General features: G+C 41.6%; 1 pseudogene and 1 gene segment (V, D, J or C); both read left to right on the top strand.

The window, feature by feature from the left end:
- LOC115791158 (NACHT, LRR and PYD domains-containing protein 12-like) overlaps positions 1–24,801 on the top strand; it is a 1,329,445-nt pseudogene that overhangs the window by 1,000,946 nt on the left and 303,698 nt on the right.
- On the top strand, positions 12,301–12,924 carry LOC115791652 (immunoglobulin kappa variable 1-39-like). The segment is given in 2 exon segments: positions 12,301–12,407; positions 12,620–12,924. Coding segments are annotated over 2 exon segments (357 nt in total).

Raw genomic sequence — 24,801 nt, forward strand, 5'->3', positions numbered from 1 at the left:
AGTCTTTAGGATTAACATGGAAATGATATTTACTTTGGATCAGCTGAGATCAGTTGACGGACGGAGGAAACTTTACTCTTTTAAACCCTTTAAAATCAAAACGACCCCCTATGAGCAGCACTTGGTGACAGTGGGAAGGAAAAACTCCTTTAACAGGAGAAACCTCCATCAGAACCAGGCTCAGGGAGGGGGGGGGGGTCATCTGCTGTGAGGGGGCTGAGACACGTGTTGTAGTCAAGACCAACTAACCTGAGACCGAGACAAGACCAAGACCGTTAGGGACCAAGACTGAGTCAAGGCCAAGATCAGTGCCCCACCCTACATGACACAATAAAATGTGAATCATGATCAAAATCACTTCTCAAATTGATCTGAAAGATCCACATTCTCATAAAAACACCTGGATATTAAACACTCAGAGCTGAAATAAATATAACTATTTTTGGGTGACTTCCATCATTTATGACAGAATGTAAAACAATTATTCATAGTTCATCACAATAGTCTTTTTTTTTCTCTGCGTTTCATAAACAATACATAAGTTATGTTTGTTTTAAACCAACAACAATCTTTGTAAACCGTGCTATTTCAAAACCAAAAAGCTAAATGTGTAAAACTGAAAATATGGCAAACAATCATCGACAGTAAGAACTAAAGCCACAAAGCTCTTATACAGATTAAAGGTGCAGTATGTAACTTTTATTTAAAAAATCTGGTTTTTTCATATTTATTAAAACTGTCACGATGTTGCGACGGTATGAGACCAATATTCTGTGAAAAAAATCGACAAAAAACGGCCAATCAGTGCCAGAAGGAGGGTCTTAGCACTCTCAAATACTCCTCGTACGTACTGCTCAATGTACTAATGGCGGAGAAACCTTTTTTCTGCCGTCATTGGTAGCCGTGCTAACTACAAGGTTCTAGCCAGACTTTTTTCAACCAGCACTAATTCTAATTAGTAAGCTAATGCTAACCGCTAAATGCATGTCCTGCTTGTTAATTGAGTGACGGGGCCTATGTATGTAACCAGAAAGCACCTCTGAAGCCTAGGCATTAATCACAGTCTTTGTGAACGTGTTGTTACATTTCTTGAGGTACATGTCAGGATAGGTTCAGAGAGGATTTTTCGGTTATGTATGTAGGACCGATGCAGAGCTCTAAATCAGGCCTTATTGATAGAATGATCATTTTTGCATATAATCCAGAAGAGTTACACTTATATATCATGCATTTAATGTGTCCCAGAGTGCCGTTTCCTTTTGCTAATAGGTTTACAGAAATCATGTAAAAAGCATATACAACAAAAGCATAATCCAGATGTTTTAATGATCAGGTTGAAAAAAGCATTGTTCTAATATCAGCCACCATGTTGTGAACGTAAACTATCACATTTTTAATGCATATGTAACCAGCGCCGCTCTGCCTCTGAACTTTAGGCTGCAGCAACCTCTCTGCGTTGTGTTGCGAGAAAAGAACTGAAACAAAAAAAACAGTACAGCAACTTTGATGTCAAGCCTCCTCATGCACACCTTTAAGAGAGAGAGAGGACCAACAAACTGCATGAGAAACGGCCTGCATGCTCCTGCGGCCTAGCTGAAGATCGGCACACTAGCATGTCACATTAAAGGGCTGTACTCGACAGAAACAATGGCTTACATTAAAAACATCTAACAACATTACAACGTGGTCTGTGAGTATAACGAGCAGGCTTTGAGATGTTTTTTAACACTTTTACTGTATTTACCGTGTCCATAATCAGGAGCACGAGCGTAACCCTACCTCTCCTCAGCAGCGCCTCCAGCCAACTGAGGACGAGGCGCGAAACCTCAGGAAGTGACACGTACAGGAAGTCACAGGTCACACACAAAAAAAATAAAAGCTCCCAAAATAAAAAAACAGAAAACAATTACATACATATATATGAAAAATAACAACAAAACCAAATAAGAGGATGGATTCTTGGTGGAATATATAAAAAAACTTAACATTTTAAATACACACGCTACATCCACCCGTCCTTGATTTCACCAAAATCCAGACCAAACAGTCTCCGGTTACCTGACGTGGGATTTAAACTCTGAGGCCTAAGCTCTAGTCTCAGCTGTATAAGCCACCTATGAAATAGGTTCAGAAAGAGCACAAGGGTGATCAAGCCTGAGCCTTTCTTAGATTGATATGATGCCGTTTACACCACACAGTCCCAGCCACTTTTCCATAATAACATTGTCCCATCAAAAAAACATACAGGATCTCTGGGCATCTGGATTGGTTTTTAAAACAGTGTAAGAAGAGACTGAGATCTTCTACTAACAGAGTTTGTCAACTGTCTCAAATCAAAAGGCCTTTGAACCATAGACTCTATGAGTCAATTAACCCTCTTACTAACTCTACCAGCTTGTGTCGTGATCACATCCCCTGGATCTGCTGGCAGTTTTACTCATGGGTTTGTGTCAGTGACTGGAGCTGTGAGTATTGACTTGGTCTGTGTGCCATCACTTGTGTCTGACTGTTCTGTCTGAACATCTGAGGTCTCTAGCAGTGACTCTAATGGAGATGGGTTGTGTAGGTCTGGTTCTGCCACCAAGCTGCCCAGGTCAGTGTCTCTCTCAGAGTAGTTCTCTCCTTTGGTGGAACACTGAGTTGAACCATTTGCAGAAATCCCTCCAGTACCCTGACTTGACTGATCCAGTCCTGAGAGTCCCTCACTCAGAGTCTCCTGACTGTCATCATCAGCCGAGTTAATCCAAGCACTTACCCTGTCCTCTGCATCCTCCTCAACCAGGGAATCCAAGCAGTCTGATGTACATGACCCCTCCTCCGATCCAACGTCACACATTTCAGCTGTAACCACAGGCAGGAAGCTGATATCCAGGACTAGGTTGCGATGCATCACCTTTATATTGCCTTTATCGTCCGCCAGCTTGTATGTGTGAGTTTGTACATTCCTGTCCTTGACTGTGTACACTGTTGCGTCCCACCTGTCAGCGAGTTTCTTCTGTCCTCTTTCACCCTTGTTTGCAATGAGCACTCTGTCTCCTATGTTCAGGTAAGTACCCTTTACTTTTTTGTTGTATCCTTTTGCCTGTTTGTCTTGTTCCTTAATAGCATGTGCTTGAGCTATCCTAGCTGCCTCATGAAGATGCGACATGAGTGTTCTCACATAGCTTTTGTTATCGACAACTGCAGGATCACAAAACACTTGTCTGAACATCACATCAACAGGGAGCCTTGGGATGCGGCCAAACATAAGTTGGAATGGGGCAAAACCAGTGGTCTCATGCATGGTTGCATTGTATGCGAACGTCAGAGTCTGTATTTGTTGAGGCCACTTGTGTTTCTCTTGGAGGGGCAAAGATCTGAGCATGTTACCAAGTGTCCTATTAAACCTCTCAGTCCCTCCATTTCCCATGGGGTGATATGCTGTGGTGTGTGATTTGGAAACTCCTGATAGTCGGAGCAGTTCTGCTATCAGTTCACTTTCAAAATTCGCCCCCTGATCGGAGTGAATCCGTTCAGGAAACCCATATACACAGAAGACATGATCCCATAGTTTCTTTGCCACCTGTTTTGCAGTCTGGTTTGTGCAAGGAAAAGCATGAGCTAACTTAGTGAAATGATCTGTAAGGACAAGAACATCCACTGAGTGCTGCTTGCTATCCTCTGCGCTCCAAAAATCCAAACACACCAGCTCCATAGGGGCAGAGGTTCTGATGCTCTCCAGTGAGGCTCGAGCAGACGGTTCTGGTGTTTTGGCTAGGATGCACCTCTGACAGAATTTGACATACTCTTTTATGTCAGACTTCATCTTTGGCCAAAAGAATTGCTGTCTTGCCAGGTGCAGAGTCCTTGTCCGCCCTTGATGTCCTGCAATGTTGTGAACACCATGCAGTGCCTTCCCTTTAAGACTCTCAGGCAAAACAAACTGATGTGTCTTTTGTTTGCTAATCGGGTCTTTCGTAATCCGATAGAGGATTCCATTCTGGATTTTGAGCCTCTCCCACTGTTTGAACAGCACCATAGTTTTTGCATCAAATCCTGCCCTTTCATGCCTGGAAGGTCGCCTCCTTCTGGTGACAAATGGTATGATTTTAGAGACAGTGGGGTCAAGCTCCTGGCTGCGCTGGAGTTCCTCTAACGTGAACGCAGGAAGAGTATCCTGCCCTGGGAGCAACAGATCTTGAACTGACTGGATCAGTTCCACAGCTCTTGTCTCAGCAGACAGGACCCACTCATCATGCATATCTAAGATCGCCTTGGCATCAATGGCTTCACACCGGGGCTGGGAATTGTCAAGCTGTCGTTCCATAGCACGGCAAGCTGACTTGCGTACTCTCCGACCCTGGACCTTTAAGCGGAAGGTGTTTTGAACACCATCAGAGCTGATAGTCTCAGACTCAGCAAGAAGGTGACTATACTGCTCAGTGATCAGCCGATGGCTGACTGTTGTTGCAAACGGGTCTCTACTGAGAGCATCAGCAACAATATTCTTGGTGCCAGGATGTGTGAGAACAACACAGTTCAACAGTCTCTCTTTCAGATTAAACAGAGCTGCATTACACTTATCTGTCCAATCAGAAGGCTTCAGCTTTCTGTATACACCTGCATTGGTACTCATTTTGACTCTCCCTCTCCTTTTTTGTCCAGCAGTGAGGGAAAACAGTGGCTTAGCTATGGAAGAGCAGCTAGGAATTAAATGCTGATAATAGAATACCATTCCCAGGAATGATTTGATCCTCCTCACTGATGGTGTGCAGCCATCGTCTTCCATCAGGTCAGTCTTTGTCATCTTTGCTATGACCTCAACTTTTGTTGGATCCACAGCCACTCCATTACCATCTATGATGTGACCCAGGAATTTGACTGAAGATTGCATCAGATGGCATTTCTTGGGACTCAGTTTGAGGTTATGGAGGCGCAGCCGTTGAAACACAGTCTCCAACCGCTCCAAAACCTCCTCCTCTGTTCGAGCAAACACAAGCAGATCATCAAGATAGCACAATAGACTGCTGAAGTTCAGATCCCCAAATATACCGAGCATCATTCGCATGAATGATGCAGGGCTATTACAGAGACCTTGAGGCATTCTGTTGTACTCATACAATCCCATTGGGGTTGTGAATGCTGTGTATTTCTTATCTTCCTCGGCCATAGGAATGTTATAAAACCCTGAGGTCAGGTCCATGGTACTGAAGAAGATGTTTCCACCCAGAGCAGCAAGACAGTCGGACTGGTGCGGCAGTGGGTGTGCATCCTTGAGAGTCCTTGCATTCAGCCACCGGAAATCAGTGCAGATTCTCAAACCGCCATCCTTTTTCCACACTAACACCAGTGGTGAAGCATACTCACTCACTGACTTCCTTATGATTTCCTGTTCCTCCATCTCAGACAAAACTTGTCGCAACTTTTGATAATGCGCTGGCGGCACTCTGCGATAGGGGATGCGAAATGGTCTCTCATCAGTGAGCCTGATGCGATGTACAAAGCCCCTAGCCTCTCCACAGTCTATTGTGTGCTTGGAGAAAATGTCATTGTAGCTTTCGAGCAGTTTGACCAACCTTTCCTTCCCCTCTGGACCAGCATGGCACAAAGCAATGTCAATTTCACTAAGTCCAATCTGTTCTAGTCTCTGTTTGAGATCTGTGGGCTTGGTGTTATCACTCCTCTCCTCCTCCTCAAATTTTGCAGGTTGACACATGCCCTGGAAAACACCAGAATCCTCCACAGCAACACAAGGGGATACATCAGCCAGCTTTGTGTTTCTCTTTAGAGTGATGGACTTGTTTGATAGGTTGGTGACTTTCATGGGAACCCGTCTATCGCCCCACAATGGTGTGATGATGCGGCCAACCATTATATTACGTGGACTTGGATGAGGTGGGTTCAATAATCATTGTACTTCCTGGTGACATAGGGACCTTATTTGGTAGCTTACCCCAAACTAGATGTTCCTGTCTTGCTAACAGGGTGACTGACTGCTGGAGCTTGACTGTGCCAATCTTGTCTGGGAGTTCCTCACCCTTCCAACGAGATGAGTTGGCCATGAAGTCAAGGAACTGCTCACACTCTGGAGTGAGATTGCCATTAGAGACTAGGTGCCAACAGTCACTGGTTACTTTCAGTTGACGCATAAGAAACCTGATGACATTTATGCCTATGATTAAATCATCTCGTTGACCTGGCACTACAAGGATGGGAACCATACAGGTCTCACCATACAGTTTCATTTCAACCTCATACATGCATTTGGGCTTACTGAGTGCACCACCACAGCCTACCAGCACAATTTCTTGAGTCAAAGGAGTGGGTTCAGGCAACATACTCTCACTCAACATCCTGTGCTCTGTTTGCTCACTGAGTGTGCAGGCCATGGAGCCAGAGTCAAGCATGCCCTGCACATGGTGTTTGTTGTTAATACTGACGGGTGTGTTAAACAGCTCATCAAAAGGGCCGACTCTCTGTGTATTTTGCACTTTAGCACCAATCGGCACTGCTGCACATGCTTTTATGTAGTGCTGTTCAATATTGTCACTGCTGAGGGTTTCTTCATCTGTGCCCACACATCCCCTCACCCAATGCGGGCCAGCTAGTTTAACGGCTAGGGGCCTGGGGTTTGGGAGGTAGGATGCCTTTGAACAATCGGGCGATGAGGGCAGTTTCTTTTAATATGGCCTGGCTCAAAGCACGCTAGGCATAGGTGTTAGAGTGGAATGTTCTGAGGACTGGCACACTCTGCAGGATCGGTGGTGAATTTGACCAGAGGGTATTTGCTTGTCTATAGCCTGGCTGTTTTGTGAGAGAGCACGGTCAAAAACGCTAACTAGCATTTTCAGGCAACTGTCATTACAAGGAGTCTTGACTGTCTCAGTCACAGCCTGCACTTGTGTCTCCCCTGGATGCACTGGTGTTGTTAGACCATCAACTGCAGATACCTGGACATTAGACTTAACTGGTGTCGGGGACTTAGATTCAGAAATGGTAAATGGTAAATGGACTAGTTCTTATATAGCGCTTCTCTACTCAGTATGAGCACTCAAAGCGCTTATACAACCTGTTTGCATTCACCCATGCACTCCCATTCATACAAGCACTTCCATTTTTATAAAGCTAAGTGCTTTTAATTAACTAACATTCACACGCATTCATACTCCGACAGAACGGTCGGAGAGCAACTTGGGGTTAAGTATCTTGCCCAAGGATACATTGGCATGTAGCCTGGAGTAGCCAGGATTCGAACCGCTGACCTTCCGATCAGTAGGTGACCTGCTCTACCTACTGAGCTACAGCCACCCCAAACTCAGCAAGCATGTGTTCCTTCATCTCAAGCTGGTAGCGATTCACGTGCTCCTGAATCTCACTGACTGTCCACTTATCTGGGGCTTTAAGCTTCAGAATAGCAGCAAGGGTGGGATCAGGACAGTGCTTTACAAACATCATGGCTGCCTCCTGGCATGGATCCTCTATGCGTCGTCCGAGCCTTATTAAACCCTCCTCTGCTGAATCAACTGCCTTATTCAGTCTGACCCAATATTCTACAGGGGTTTCTCCTGGGATTGGAACTGTGCTGTAGAAATCAGCCATGGGCATGCATGGATAGGTCATGTCACTAAAATGTTGCCTGAGTATGTCATAGATGACATCTGGATTCTCCTGAGGTTTTAATGATGGACTGCTTCTTAGAGTTATCCTTACAATGTCTTTAGCTTTACCCATTAACTTGAACATCAGCTCTGGGTATTGTTCCTGAAGAGGCACACCTCGTTTCTTGAAATACATTCTCACTGACTCCTCCCACTCACAGACCATATGCTTATCTGACCCATCTCCTCTGAAGATTGGGGGTTCTCTCACATCTGACTGGAGAACTAGCTTCACCCCACTCAGGTTAAGGTAAGTGGGCTCACTGGGTAACTGGCTCACACTGCTCTGAGCTTGTGTGCCTCTGTTCTCCCTTTCCCCACATTCCTCCTTTAACTGATCCCGAATGGTCTGCCCTACCTGTTGAGCACTTTGGGTTATCAAGTCATTTAATGCTGGGTCAGCCATGGCTGTGGGGTCAGAGAATGATTTGTCTTTACCACTACTACAAGGTGTACGCCCAAGTATACGAGTGGAACAGAAAGCTGGGGAACCTGCACTATGAACTGGTGTAGCAGGCAACCGTTCAATTAACCTCCCTCTTCCTATGGCAATGTTGGGACAGACAGTTGGAGCTTCTCCCTCATCCATTTTATGAATCACATATATCACTTTGCACTATATGTACACTGCAAAAAAAATGAAATACACCTCAAAAATAGAAAACACAAAACTACTGCACAAAACACAGCGTATGAACTGTTCTGGGACTCTTAGCACTCATAACCACACACAGACATCAACTTAAATATATCTGTGACAGCAATCTCTGGTGACCAATGTGATGTTGATTCACAGCTCCAGGAAACACAATGAACCAATCTGAAGCAATGTGGATCCGGGTCATGGCACCACTGTAACCGGCGCCGCTCTGCCTCTGAACTTTAGGCTGCAGCGACCTCTCTGCGTTGTGTTGTGAGAAAAGAACTGAAGGAGTCGTCTGCCTTTCAGCCAGCTGATACAGTTTTATTCTCCCAAAGTTGTCTGTTTGAATAAACAAAAAAAACAGTACAGCAACTTTGATGTCAAGCCTCCTCATGCACACCTCTCCTCAGCAACGCCTCCAGCCAACTTGTTAGGTGTGTGCTTTTGTAACACATCTCATTAACTTTATAAAATACTCAAAAATATATATGAACATAGACAATAAACAAAAAAAAAATGCATGGCATCGTGATCATATCATAACAATTGCTCAATAAAACAATTCTACTTAGGGAGAACTAATCTTTAACCCACCAGTGGCAATTTTATAAATACTATTTTTGAAGAATGAATAAACAGTGAATATGAACATTAATAATTACATATTAAGTGCAAAAAGATCAGAAAATTAACAAAATAACCAAATATACATACAGAGGTGTGAAAAAGTGTTTGCCCCCTGCCTCATTTCCTGTTTTTTTGCATGTTTGTCACACTTAAGTGTTTCGGAACATCAAACCAATTTAAACAATAGTCAAGGACAACACAAGTAAACACAAAATGCAAGTTGTAAATGAAGGTGTTTATTAGTAAAGGTGAAAAAAATCCAAACCATCATGGCCCTGTGTGAAAAAGTGATTGCCCCCTAAACCTAATAACTGGTTGGGCCACCCTTAGCAGCAACAACTGCAACCAAGCGTCTGCGATAACTTGCAATGAGGCTTTTACAGCGTTCTGGAGGAATTTTGGCCCACTCATCTTTGCAGAATTGTCCTAATTCAGTTACATTAGAGGGTTTTCGAGCATGAACGGCCTTTTTAAGGTCATACCACAACATCTCAATAGGATTCAGGTCAGGACTTTGGCTAGGCCACTCCAAAGTCTTCATTTTGTTTTTCTTCAGCCATTCAGTGGTGGACTTGCTGGTGTGTTTAGGATCATTGTCCTGCTGCAGAACCCAAGTACGTTTAAACTTGAGTACACGAACAGATGGTCTGACATTCTCCCTCAGGATCTCTTGGTAGACAGCAGAATTCATAGTTCCATTTATCACAGCAAGTCTTCCAGGTCCTGACGCAGCAAAACAGCCCCAGACCATGACACTACCACCACCATATTTTACTGTTGGTATAATGTTCTTTTTCTGAAATGCAGTGTTCCTTTTACGCCAGATGTAATGGGACACACACCTTCCAAAGAGTTCCACTTTTGTCTCATCGGTCCACAGAATGTTGTCCCAAAAGTCTTGGGGATCATCAAGATGCGTTTTGGAAAAATTGAGACGAGCTTTAATGTTCTTTTTGCTCAACAGTGGTTTTCTTCTTGGAACTCTGCCATGCAGGCCATTTTTGCTCAGTCTTTTTCTGATGGTGGAGGCATGAACGCTGACCTTAACTGACGCAAGTGAGGCCTGCAGTTCTTTGGACGTTGTTGTGGGGTCTTTTGTGACCTCTTGGATGAGTCGTCGCTGCGCCCTTGGGGTAATTTTGGGCGGCCGGCCACTCCTGGGAAGGTTCACCACTGTTCCATGTCTTCGCCATTTGTGGATAATGGCTCTCACTGTGGTTCGCTGGATTCCCAAAGCTTTGGAAATGGCTTTATAACCCTTTCCAGACTGATAGATCTCAATTACTTTCTTTCTCAATTGCTCCTGAATTTCTTTGGATCTCGGCATGATGTGTAGCTTTCAAGGATCTTCTGGTGGACCTTACTGTGTCAGGCAGCTCCTATTTAAGTGATGTCTTGATTGGGAACAGGTGTGGCAATAATCAGGCCTAGGTGTGGCTAGGGAAATTGAACTCAGGTGTGAAAAACCACTGTTATAGTATGTTTTAACAAGGGGGGCAATCACTTTTTCACACAGGGCTATGATGGTTTGGATTTTTTTTCACCTTTACTAATAAACACCTTCATTTACAACTTGCATTTTGTGTTTCCTTGTGTTGTCCTTGACTATTGTTTAAATTGGTTTGATGTTCCGAAACACTTAAGTGTGACAAACATGCAAAAAAACAGGAAATGAGGCAGGGGGAAAGCACTTTTTCACATCACTGTATCACAAATCAAAAATGGAGCTCACATACCTGCTTGAATAAACAAAAAAACAGTACAGCAACTTTGATGTCAAGCCTCCTCATGCACACCTTTAACCTCCGACAACCTGAACTGTATTGTGGTATGCATTTTTAACTTCTCTTAGTTATTTGGGCTGATTGGGACCTGATGAGTGTTTAATGTTTAAAGGTAAACTCCAGTAAATTGATTAGTTAACAGTGAATCAACCAAATAATAAACAATTAAATAATACATTAGACAGAGAGCAACTGATCAGAAAGTACTAGACTAACTTCTCTGTTCCAGTACATCTTATCTTGATGACCGGCCACAAGGACACATAATTAAAACATCAGGAAGATGATGTGCTTCATGACTGCACAGCTGAGGAATCATGAGTCATGAAAACCAACCTGGATGAGACTGAGTGACGAAGGTCAACTCGTAGCGCCCAGAGATTATTTATGTTTAGATAAGAGGAGGCTGACAGGAACACGGGCTCAGAGAGAGAGAGAGCGCACACTCTTACACTGATTCCCCACATCTCCATGTGTGTATTTTTTCTGATTCATTAATACATTAAATGTTTTACTTTTTTAATTAAAGTGTTTCAGGTGTCTTCCTTCACAAAAAACCTGTTTACCTCACACTAAATTATGACTAAAACTAAATCAAAATTTTCTGTCAAAATTAAACTGGTCAATATGACGTCATGGCCATTGTTTTGATAGTAGTAGCATTGTGCCTTCTGCTGTTAGTGCTGTGTTAGCTTTTAGCTCCTTGAGGATAAAACTGTACTGCATGTTTTCAATAACATTATTTGGTTTTGTGTTTGTCGTTGTTGTCTTGGATTCAGTGACGTTCTTGATGCTGGTGTTAGCTAACTCCTATGTGAGGCTTTGTGTACTTCATTCATATTGTGAATAAAAAGTTTCTCTGCTGTAGCTAATTGTATAACTGCTATCAAACCACAATAATGTCCGAACAGGGTGGAGTTGAATGAGGGGGGCGGGGCTTGAAATGTCTCATTCACATTTAAAGAGACCGCACCAAAACGAGCTGCTCTAAGACGGGTGTCAGAAAAGGGATCAAAGTGGGGTCTGTGGAGCTGTAATAATGAGGAATTCAGACCAAAGCATTGCAGTTCTACTTTATAAAGACCACAATGAATGATTTATATATGAAAAGGAAGGATTTAAAAGCATGATACATGTCCCTAAACTGAACAAAGAAATTTTGATTCAACAGTGAAAATTAAATTCAATAAATGTAGGCCTCAACATGATATAAGAGTTCATGCTTCACTTCTTCTGGCCGTGCTGCACACAGCGACCACAAAGAGACGCTACTTAAAAAAAAGCCTATAACTGTCATTTAGTTTGCCCAACATAGCAGAGACCACAGGGACATGAGAACATCCAAATGACATCAAGGGCTTTTTATTGATTATTAGAAAGGATCCATATTTAATGTTACCTGAATATCATCAATACAATTGAATGAGCCCTTGGATCCATCCATCCATCCATCCTTCATCCATCCATCCATCAGTAAAACAGTGACAGTAATCTGAGAGTCTGCATGAAAAAAGAAGTGAGCAGTTGGATCAGTGAGGAGGAAACGTGGTGATGTGCTGAGTCAGCTGACTGACTCTGTGTGTTTGCATGTGTGTGCTGCCTCTCTGCTCCCAGCCTTTAAAGGCCAGTGTTGATCAGAGGCTGTGCAGGCCTCTCAGAGCACCATGATGATGTCACTGACTCTACTGCTGGCCACCCTGGGGCTCCTCGTTCAGGGTGAGACTCTGTGAAAACTTTGCTTCAGGATGCAGCAGGTTCACCACAATGATGTTCTGCTCTGATGGAGAAACACTGAAAGCAGCAGCACTGACCTTCTTCCATCTGTTCTCCATGTTAAAGCAACGATCCTCTTCTGTGTGGATGATGATCATCTTTCTCCAAGATGGATTTGTCTCACTGACCTTTCTCTTCCTTTTCATCTTTTCCAGGTTCATCAGGACAAATCACCCTGACTCAGTCTCCTGGAGCTCAGTCTGTAGCTGCAGGACAGAGTGTCTCCATCACATGTACATCCAGTTCAACTGTTGGTAGCTACCTCCACTGGTACCTTCAGAAACCTGGAGAAGCTCCTAAACTCCTGGTTTATTATAGTACAACTCGTCAGTCTGGAGTTTCAGATCGTTTCAGTGGAAGTGGATCTGGGACTGACTTCACTCTGACCATCAGAGGAGTTCAGGCTGCAGATTCAGGAGTTTATTACTGTCAGCAGGGTTACAGCTCGTTCACACAGTGATACAACACCGTACAAAAACCTCCCTCAGCTTTAGAGGAACTGATCTGACTCAACAGCTGCACTCAGACTAAAAACAACAGAATATTGAAGAGGGAAAAACTTCAGCTGACTGTGTTTTTGAGATTATTGAAACATATTTATATTTAAAAAGTTACATTTGACTTTAAACTGACTTTGAAACATTCTGCAAAAGATTGAATTTAATATTAATTTAACTCAGTTTTTAATGACATCATAGAAACACTAACACTGGTTTTAATCTATTATTAATTTTAATTCTGCTTTTTAGATTTTTTTTTTTTGTTTATTTTATTTTTTGTTTAATTTTTAATTTTTTAATGATTTTTTAATATTCACATATCATATCATGTCATATCATATCATATCATATCATATCATATCATATCATATAAGTATAACACCCAGCTCTCTCGAGTGTTCTGATTACCACGGGGACCACTGCACTAATGAAGCCTGACTGAGTGGATCTGTTCTCTTCATATACAGCCTACAGTATTTATGCTGATTGTGACAGCCGTTCCTGCTGTCACCCACAATAAACTGATCAGGGTAATTGTTTATATTTTTATTCTTAAAGTGTATTTAAATATTTGTGTACTTTAGATTTTCAAGTAATGCTTTAATTAGTCTCATTCCTTAGTTGACTATTTGCAGTGCACACATTTAGTTTGACTTGGTGTCAGTTTGCTATTTTGTGGGATTAATTTCTCTTTTGTTGGAGTTGTCAGTTTCTGTGGAGCTGCTGCTGCTGGAGGACGACAAGAAGCTCCAGCTGCCCTTCTCCTTATATGACAGGCATAAACTCCTTAGTGGGTTTTACCATTTGTTTGTAAGGGGAGGGGGGAATTTGTTTGTTTATTTGTTTTGTCAGTCTTCTGTTTGGACTGTTTTGGCCAGTTGTAATAGTATTTGTTTAATTTAAAAAGTACTTAGTATTCTGATCAGTATTTGTTTGTTAATTAAGTTTTGTTTATTAGTTTGTGTTGGTTTGTTAGTTGTTGATCCCCTTGTGTTTGTCAGCAGTGGTCTGATCAGCCACTATTTAAGTTTCCTTCTTGTCTTGTTTGTTGGTTTTAGTTGTGTTTGAGTTCCTATCTGAGTTGAAGTTTGTTTGCTGACTTTTGTTCTGGGCCCAGTTTATCCTTTCTTGGAGATAATTTTTGTAATAAATTAAGAACTTTTTGAAGACATTAAGTGGGTTCCTTGGTGGTTCGTGTAAATCCCTCACACTGATCCATGATGGAATCTTACACATTGTTACTAAAATCATCATAAAGATTGATTTCAGTGTTTGACTGGATTTACTACAGTCACTGTTTCCATTCAGACCCGATCATGAAGTCACTTTAATGTGAACAAAGATGAAGATCAACTGTGTTTATTCTGAAAGTGTCTCAGCCTGCAGATGGTAAAAAGACCTCAGATGGAATCAGAATTTCTTTGAATGAATCTTTATTGTATCAAACAGTGAAATGATGAACATTACAAAACAAAGATCAGAGACAGAAACACCTGCAGTAACAGGAGAACCAGGATCAGAGTCCCAGTGAGTCAGCTCAGGACTGGGAACACTGGTCTCTCCTCAGTGTGTGTGAGAGTGGAGTCTGGGAGCCCTGGGTGGCCTCACAGGTCACAGAGCCCACCTTCTCCCACTGGTCTGCAGGGAGCCTCAGGGTGCTGCTCCAGCTGTAGAGGCCGTCCTTCTGCAGCACCCCGGGGCTGCTGCTCTCCTCCCAGCTGCTGCTGCTGCTGCTGCTCCCGTCCACCTTCCAGGACAGACTCCAGTCTGAGGGGAAGCCCTTGTTGGCCAGGCACATGAGCGTGGCCTTCCCCTGCTGCAGCTCCTCTCTGGAGGGGGGCAGCACCGTCAGGGTGGGCTGAACATCACCTAGGAGACACCAATCAGATTAGAGGACAGAGCGCACACAGTAACACCTTCACTGTGTGAGAGTGGATTTCCTCTTTAAGGAGTTTCTGACAGATGTTTTCTGCTCCATCACTCACACACTGTTTATATAAACACCACTAAATCCAGATTATGATATTTGTAAACTGAACAAAGTGTGTTTCAGATTATAATCCAGTTTGCATGAGTGATGTCTGTTGATGTACTGCAGTCTTTAGGATTAACATGGAATGATGTTTACTTTGGATCAGCTGAGATCAGTGACGGATGGAGGAAACTTTACTCTTTTAACCCTTTAAAAATCAAAATGACCCCCTATGAGCAGCTCTTGGTGACAGTGGGAAGGAAAAACTCCCTTTAATAGGAAGAAACCTCCATCAGAACCAGGCTCAACCATCTGCTGAGGGGGGGCTGAGGCAGTGTTGTAGTCAAGACCACCTAACCCGAGACCGAGACAAGACCAAGACCTTTGGGGTCCAAGACCGAGTTGAGACCAAGACCGAGTCAAGACCAAGACCATTGTCTGACGCTATATGACACAATAAAATGTGAAACATGATCAAAATCACTTCTCAAATTCTCAAATTCTCATAAAAAACACCTGGATATGAAACACTCAGAGCTTAAACAAATGTAACCATCTTTATTTAATACTCCTGGGTGACTTCCATCATTTATCAGAGAATGTAAAACAATTATTCAGAGTTCATCACAATAGTCTTTAGATAAGATAAGATAAGATAAGATAGTGTTTATTTGTCACATGCACAGTTATACACAGTACAATGCACAGTGAAATGTATTTTGTACCTGCAACCTTATATACACACACATATAAATAAGAAGAATAAAAATAAAAAAAAAGTAATTCACACTATACACTATACTCTATATACTATACACTATACACACTTTTTAAATTATAATATTTACACTGTGCAATAATGGTCCAGTTAGGGCTCAGAGTTGAGCAGACGGATGGCTTGTGGGTAAAAACTCTTCTTCAACCTTTCAGTCTTAGCCCTCAGGCAGCGGTAACGCCGGCCTGATGGGAGCAGGGAGAAGAGAGAGTGTCCGGGGTGGCTGGGCTGTTTTAGGATCTTCATGGCCCTCAGCCTGCACTGCTTGGTGTAAATGTCCTGCAGGTTGGGGAGGGTGGTTCTGCTGGTCCGTTCAGCTGAACGAACCACCCTTTTTAGGGCCATGAAGTCCTGCTTGGTGCAGTTTCCCATCCAGGTGGTGATGCTCCCACGCATGATGCTCTCGATGGTGCAGGTGTAAAAGTTCCTGAGCACCTTGAGTGGGAGCTTGAAGTCTCTCAGCCGCCTGAGGAGGTAGAGACGCTGTGTGGCCTTCTTCACAGTGATGTTTATGTGATGAGTCCAGGACAGGTCCTGTGAGATGGTCACTCCCAGGTATTTGAAGGTGTCCACACTTTCCACCTCAGCACCACTGATGACAAGTGGATGGTAGTCCCTCTGCTGCTTCCTGCTGAAGTCCACGATCAGTTCCTTTGTTTTGCTGACGTTGAGCAGGAGGTGGTTCTCCCGGCACCAGTTCTCCAGGCAGGAGACCTCTCTCCTGTAGGCTGTCTCCTCATTGTGAGAGATTAGTCCCACAACAGCAGTGTCGTCAGCAAACTTGATGATGACGTTGGACTCTGACGTGGCCTCGCAGTCATGGGTGTACAGTGAGTACAGCAGAGGGCTGAGCACACAGCCTTGGGGGGATCCAGTGTTGAGGGTGAGGGAGGATGAGGTGAGGTGACCCACTCGTACCACCTGTGGTCTGCTGGTCAGGTCTTTACTGCCTTTCATAAACAATACATAAAGTTATGTTGTTTTTAAACCAACAATGTCTATGAAAATCAGTGCTATTTCAAAACCACATAGCTAAATGTGTAAAACTGAAAATGTTTGATGCATATGCAACGGTTCGGCCTTTTTGCATGATGGTAGCACCTAATCCATGTTTTGATGCATCAACCTGCAGTGGTACTTCTTCTCTCGGATTGAAGTAGGCTAGTACTGGCCCTGGTTCAGCTGTTATGGTCGCTTTCATTTTTTCAAATGCTTTTCCATGTGTTTTCTGCCATTTGAACTCTTTGAGCTCTGTGTCTGTGTAGATTCTCAGTCATCCAGGTCATCCAAGCGGTGATAATAGGCCCTCGCCAGCCGCCGCCCAGGTGCTGGTACTGGAACTTGCTGCCTAAAAATTACAGTTGTTGCCCTTTTATACTGTTGCCAATTTAAAGTACTGAAGTTCTTTTATTGCCTGCACAGAAGGGAATCTCCACATTAATAAAATGGGAAATTTTTTTGGCAACACTGTGCAAAAATTAAAACCTCAGTAACTGAATTGGATAATAAATGAATTGGAGGTTCATTTGAATGCATTGTCTATGCCAACGTATTTAATATTTTAACCGCCCCATATGAAATGGGACTCTGATGGTCAGATGTTAAAGTTTCTATATGGTGATTTGGTTTCTGGTCAGGTTGACTTTTCTTACAGGCAATTTAATCTCTATGTTGCTCACTTCTCTCTTTCTCTCTCTCACCTCTCACTCCCTCACCTTTCACCCCTCTCTCTCTTTTGCCCCTCTTCTGACCTCTGTCTCTCTCACTCACATACACTCACACATGCACGGACAGTGTAATTGCTGCTACTTCTCTTAGTTAGCAATGTCCTCTTTAAGGTTTTCTATCAAATGCAGATTTAAACAGTAGCAGATGGGACACTGGTGGTCAGGTGTGTAAGGTTTTTTTTTTTTTTAATCAAATGCAGATTAAAAGGTAGCAGATTTTTCTATTTTGTGTATCTGCAAACTTCACTTTCAGTAGTTCTGCAAATGGGGTGAATGACTCCATCACTGTGCTGTGCCATGTTCAGTATGACATCTTTTAGATCAGATCAGATCATTTTTTTTCATGACCTCTACATATGCCACTTGTGGTTAGTTATTAAAAGAGAGTTTGAAAATGGGGAAATTGAATGACTATAGGTGTATGGTGTATATTTCATTTTTTTAATTAATTTATTTTTAAAGTAAAATTAGCTTTTGACCTGGTTTGATGATTTCTTATCTTTGTGAGGTATAAAAAGAGTATTCTTGTGTACTTGTAATTCCATTGGATTTTCCCCGTCCGGTGTCAGAACGAATGTTTATTAAAAAAGCAGAAATTTTAAAAAAAAAGTGCCCATACTGTCAAGCTAAAGAGGAAAACGAGACAGACAATCAAACAAGTAAAGCTAATAATAATGATAAAGACCAGTGCACGTGTGAGCCAGAATATAAAACAAGCAGCTGAAATAATGACAGCAATTAAGACAGCAGTTTCTCATGAAAATTGTCCCCACAATAGTGTTGAAAGTTTATTTGCATCATTAGGTATTAATCAACAAATATTCGAGGCAGCCTATAAACATTTTGGTGGGTGTACTCAAATAGTTTGAAAGAGGCAGGTTAAAGAAGTTTGGGTCAACCAGTACAACAGAAATTTACTCAAGTGCTGGAATGCCAACCTTGATTTACAATTCGTAGATGATGTTTACGCCTGTACAGTTTATATCATTTCTTACATATCAAAATCCGAGCGGGAGATGGGTTTATTGTTAAATAATGCCCAAAAAGAAGCCAATAAGGGGAATCTTGATGCAAAACAGGTAATGAAAATGTTAGGTAGTGTTTATTTACATAATAGGGACGTATCAGCACAGGAAGCAGTTTACCGCTTGACAAATATGCACTTAAAAGAAAGTTCACGAAAAGTCGTTCTTTTTTATTCCATCTGGGGATAATATAGTTAGAATGAGCAAACCAATAAGTTGTGTCTCAGAAACAGATGGAGAAGATGATATTTGGATGAGGAATATTATTAATCGATATCAGAATAGGCCACTTGACACTACGTTTAATTATATGTGTATGGCTCCCTTTGCGTCAGACTATTGACTCGTTAGTAAAAATGAAAAATGTAAAAAAACCCATACAGTTACGGAATGATTGTGGCTTTATAACTAAAAGAACATGTACACAACAGGTAATAATTCGATATGTGCATTTTTCTGAGACAAAAAATCCAGAGCGCTTTCATAAAAGTATGTTCCAATTATTCATGCCTTATTGTGACAATTTGAAACCTCAGCATTCGGAGATATTTTTACTTTACTTTGAAAATGGTATCGTACGCTTTAGTATTGGTTCTATACATTCGGTGAAGTCTTTAGTGAGGTCAAATAAAAGCAAGTTTGAATTAGAAATGGAAGACTTGGAAAAGTTGCAAAATGAAGTTGATTGTGATGAGGTTTTAGAAGACGAGTGGTGCATGTTGTGTCCCAAACAGGAAGTGGAGCATTTAGAGTGTCTTAATGAAACTGATAAGCATGGGAATGTACATTTGGATGATGAAGTTGACCATATCCCTGATTTAGCAGTTGTTCATGAGGAAGTGAGTCACTTAGAGAAATGCAACAACGTTTTGTCTAGAAAAGATGGCCTGGCATTGATTGTGCAGTGGTGCTTAGGTAAAGTAAGTGGTAAAAATCCAGACACTTTTCATGTCTTTATTACGGGTGGGGCGTGAACGGGGAAAAGTCATCTCAGGCCTCTTTCCCACCAAAAGGGTTCCGTTACCTGTGCCTTAATTTGAACCGTTTGGCGGTTTTTCCACCGTGAAAGCACTCAGTGCTCTGCCGGAAAACGGGTTCAACTCTGGCCCCGCAAACTAGCTGGTCTCGAACCAAGAACGGGAGACGAAAGTGGCAGAAGGGCGTGACTCTGCCATCTCAACATCAAGTTTTCTACCATATTACATGTGTATTACATGAGAAAAGCGAAGCGATTTTCACGGCAGTGAATTAGGTTGGGCTCTAAGGCTGAACTTGCTGCTTTGTATCAGTTCATATCACAGATAAAAGGACACAAAGTGCGTACTTGTCGTCTTGCTCTAATCGCTGTCTGTGTTTCCCTCTGTGCTGCACACAGATGCTGCAGTAGTTTGGTTTGGACCCTAAAACGTATTTGCAGCACAGAAAGGGGAGCGTGTTCTCCCACCTTTGTGCGCTTCGGCTTCCGTGTCCAGACGAGGACCCGCCCACACTCATACGTAAAGGAGCAGTTCACAGAAGTGCGGTGGGAACACGGGCCCGTTTTTAAGCGTTTCGCCGATTCATTGGGAACATCACGAGCACTGGCACGCGAACCGGCTCCTCGGCGGTGGGAAAGTAGCATCATTAGAGCAATTCAGTATGAGGCTGTCAGGTTGCTGACACCTTTGTGTCCTCATCCTGATTGCATTAATGTTCTGTTGACTGCACCAACTGGGATAGCAGCTTATAACTTAAAGGCAGCTACTATTCACACTACTTTCATATTGGAAATAATATCCAGCTACCTTACACACCTTTGGGTGAAGAGAAGTTAAATTCTCTTCGTTCAAAATACAGTGAACTCCAAATTCTGATAAGTGATAAAATTTCTAAGGTGCTCCATAAATTGCTAGCGCATATTCATGGAAAGTTAAGACAGATAAAACAAACAGGTGACTTTTCCCCATTTGGAAATGTTAGTATTATTGCGGTTGGAGACTTCTTTCAGTAGCCTCCTGTAAAAGGGACAGCACTGTTTTTGGAAAATATAGGCATTAATCTCTGGACAAATTTTTCAATAGTTGAGTGAGGCAAAAAGATGAATTGTTTGCACAATAATTAAACTGACTTTGTACACGTTCTAAAGGGATGCCAGTGCTGAAAAGCGATATAGAAATTTTAACAAGCTGTGAAACTGGAGAGGTCGCTTCTTCACTGCATATTTTTCCCACAAACTTTCAAGTTTTTGACCATAATCTTAAGCAGCTCATAAGCTCTTGTGAGGAATATGTTGAAATTGATGCGCAGGATTATGGTTTAAATCCAAAAACAGGGAAATTAGAGTTAAGGGGTGTTGCTCATCTAGATGCAAAATACACATGTTTACCTGACAAATTGCTATTGGGTAGGAATGCGCGTGTAATGTTATGTAAAAATATCGACGTTAATGATGGACTTGTTAATGGTTTGTGTGGGACAGTTAGACATATTGTAATGTCGGATAAGATGTTTCCAGAGGCAGTATATGTTTATTTTGATGATTGTAATGCAGGCAGAGACAGGAGACAACGGAGTTCCTATCCCTCTCCAGATTTAACAGGATGTATTCGTATGGAACCAGAGGAAGAACGGGCCAATAGTAAAGGTGGTGTGCGTCGTCAGTTTCCACTTAAACTTGCGTGGGCCTGTACAGTACATAAAGTACAAGGCATTTCTCTAGATAAAGCAGTGGTGTCCCTCAAAAAAACATTTGCAGCTGGTCAGGCGTATGTAGCTCTAAGTCGCGTTCGAACTTTAGATGGATTAGTAATACAAGATTTTAAGTAAAAAGCTGTATTCTGTAACAATAATATTAAAAGTGCGATTCAGAGCATGCCTCCATTCTTGACCGAAAGTATGTTAAGGCCCAACAGTGGCACATCCACTTTTACTCTGTTTTTAATGAATGTTCAGGGCTTAGCTAGGCATGTGTCAGATTTAGTATCTTGCACTCAGCTCTGGCAACCTAACTGCATAGCTGTGACAGTTCAGATTAATGGTTTTAGATTTCATAGTAGCCCACGTAGTTGCTTTTATAGGACAAGCACCAACCCTGCACTTGTAGAGTTGAGAGGCCAACAACACGGGGGTGTTGGCATGTATTGTGATGAAAATGTATGTTATGAGGTCACAGCACCAGATTTCAATTTGGAATGTTTAATTTTTAATTGTATGTCTCATGAGATATTAATTGCTGTAATTTATCGCCCCCCATCTTATGCCATCTCTTTGTTTAAAGAACATTTAGAAACATTATTGAATTGGTTACATTGTAAAAGTGACACAATTGCTATAGTCGGAGATTTTAATGACAACATACTGAAATCTGCAACTTTGTGTAAATTCATGTGTGAAAAAGGATACTGTCAGTATGTTGCATCTCCAACAACTGAGAAAGGCACTTTAATTGATCATGTATATGTTAAAACATCTACCTACAAAGTGGACTGCACTGTTGTGCCAGCATATTTTAGCGATCATGAAGGGATTGTGTGCTCTTTCACCTATCAACAGTCATTACCTGTATTGTGAAATTGAGAAAAGTTGCTACATTGTAAAATATTTTCAGTGGATCAAGCAAATGTGGGTATGTGGATGGACATGGGGAAATTGTAATTAGTGGTTTTAGCCATTTCACTTACAAGGCTCTTTGTTACAGTACAAAGGAGGGTGGTCTTTTTTTGTTTAGTTAGTTTTGTTGGTTAGTTGGTTTGTGAGTGTCTCGGTCAACAAGATAACGCAAGACATAGGTTGAATTTTATGGTGTTTTCTGGAAAGGTTCACAATATGTAGTGGTTACATTTTATGCCTGCCTGCCTCTCCATCTCTGTCTGTCACTCTCTTTGCTTGTCTGTCCGTCCCCCCCCACCCCCCTTTCCTGTCTTCTTTTGGTCGAGACAGACGACATTCACCTTGAGCCTGGGTCTGTCAGAGGTTTCTTCCATTACAGGGAGTTTTTCCTCTCCACTGTTGCCAAAGGCATCCTCAAGTAATTTAAATCAAATTGAAACATCTAGTCAAATCTAATTGATCTTATCTGATCCAATCTAACATAATGTAATCTTAATAGTTCCAATATATTATAAAAAAAAATGCATAGCATTAAATAATAAATGTGTCTTTTTTTTCCCCTTGCAAATGGTATAATTATCTGTATTCAAAATTGTACAATATAAATTAAAAAAGATTAATCTAGGCACTTGTGTGCATCAATTTGGCTTAAAGTCCAGTATAGAGTGTCTGTCCAAATAAAGTTTTCTTTGATTTTGTAGCGAGACACAAAAACAAAAGCCAAATTCATTGAGTTGTCATGGCAACACCGTTGAATATTCTATAAAACCCTGTCAGGTAAACAGGTTTTTTATGAAGGAAGACACCTGAAACACTTTAATTAAAAAAATAAAATATTTAATATATTAAAGATCAGGAAAAATACACATGCATGCGGGGACTCTGAAGAGACAGGCCTGTGTGTGCTCTCTCAATCTCTGAGCCCGTGTTCCTGTCTAACCAAAACATTTTTATACAAGTTGTTATCTAAGCATAAACAATCTCTGGGCGCTATGAGTTGACCTTCATCATTCAGTCTTGTTCTGGCTGGTTTTTCATGACTCAGATTCCTCTCAGTCATAGGCACATCTTCTTCCTGATGTTCTAATTTAATCAATACAGAGAAATCTTGTCCAGATTAATGGCAGAACATGGTGACATGGGTGATGTTTTAATTGTACGTTCGGTGGCCGGTCCTCAAGATGCTCTGAAACAGAAAAGTTAGTCTACTACTTTCTGATCTGTTGCTCTCTGTCTAATGTATTATTTAATTGTTTATTATTTGGTTGATCCACTGTTTATTAATTAATTTACTAGAGTTTACCTTTAAACATTTGTCCTTTATTCACTGAGTAAAAAATAATCCCTAACAACCCCGAATAACTTTTGATGCTCTGCTTGTCAAGATGATCCTGAGCAATCTTGGTGTCAGTAGATTAAACGCCCTAGGACAAGGTAATTAAAATACGAGGTGTGCAAAAACTCTGACTCGGCAAAGGTCAAATTTCAAGCCAAGATGTCTGACTTCTTGTTTATCAGGCGGCAAGTCCATAATGTCATTTTTAGTTGGTCTTTAAACGATCTCTTTCTGACCCAAATTTGGTGGTTCTACGACCAGCTTTTTTTTTTGGACCTCTCATAGGAATGCGAAATTTAAATTTTCTGGGGGGGGATTTCACCACTTTTTTTAGTTTTTTAATGGTGCAATTAAAAACAAAATTTTTCACCAGACCTGGATTGCATGGAAAAATTGGTGAGTTTTCGAATATGTTCAGAGGGTTAAATTAGCGCTCGTTTATTCAGGAAGAATAATAATAATAAAGGAGAAAAATTCTATAGATTCCAATTTTGGGCTTTCGCAGTCAACTTCATATATACGTTTTCTGAAACGTATCGACCCGACCAACGTTGTTGTGAGCTCCATTGTCAATGACGAGTGCGTTGCGCTTGTCATTGCTTTGGTCAATGTTCGATTGACCAAAGCATTGCAGTTCTACTTTATATAGACCACAAGTGAATGATTTACATATGAAAAGTAAGGGTTTAGAATAGAATAGAATAGAATAGAATAGAATAGAATAGAATGCCTTTATTGTCATTATACAGGATGTACAATGAGATTGTAAAAAGCATGATACGTGTCCCTAAACTGAACAAAGCGATGTTGATTCAACAGTGAAAATTAAATTCAATAAATGTAGGCCTCAACATGATATAAGAGTTCATGATCCACTTCTTCTGGCCGTGCTGCACACAGCGACCACAAAGAGACGCTATTTTAAATAAAACCTTTAATAGTCATTTAGTTTGCCTAACATAGCAGAGACCACAGGGACATGAGAACATTTCTTACACCTTTGTTTTATTTCTGTATCTTTTTGCCTTTTGACCTGTTTGGGTCTTTTATGTGTGATGTTATTGTACAGTACTTTGGTCAGCCCTGTTGTTTTTAACGGTGCTTTATAAAAAAGTGGTATGGTAACATCCAAATGACATCAAGGGCTTTTTATTGATTATTAGAAAGGATCCATATTTAATGTTACCTGAATATCATCAATCCAATTGCCTGAGCCCTTGGATCAATCGATCGATTGATCGATCCATCCATACATCCATCCATCCATCCATCCATCCATCCATCCATCCATCCATCAGTAACACAGTGACAGTAATCTGAGAGTCTGCATGAAAAAAGAAGTGAGCAGTTGGATCAGTGAGGAGGAAACGTGGTGATGTGCTGAGTCAGCTGACTGACTCTGTGTGTTTGCATG

Source organism: Archocentrus centrarchus, chromosome 2, assembly GCF_007364275.1.
Source record: "Archocentrus centrarchus isolate MPI-CPG fArcCen1 chromosome 2, fArcCen1, whole genome shotgun sequence".
Taxonomy (NCBI): domain Eukaryota; kingdom Metazoa; phylum Chordata; class Actinopteri; order Cichliformes; family Cichlidae; genus Archocentrus; species Archocentrus centrarchus.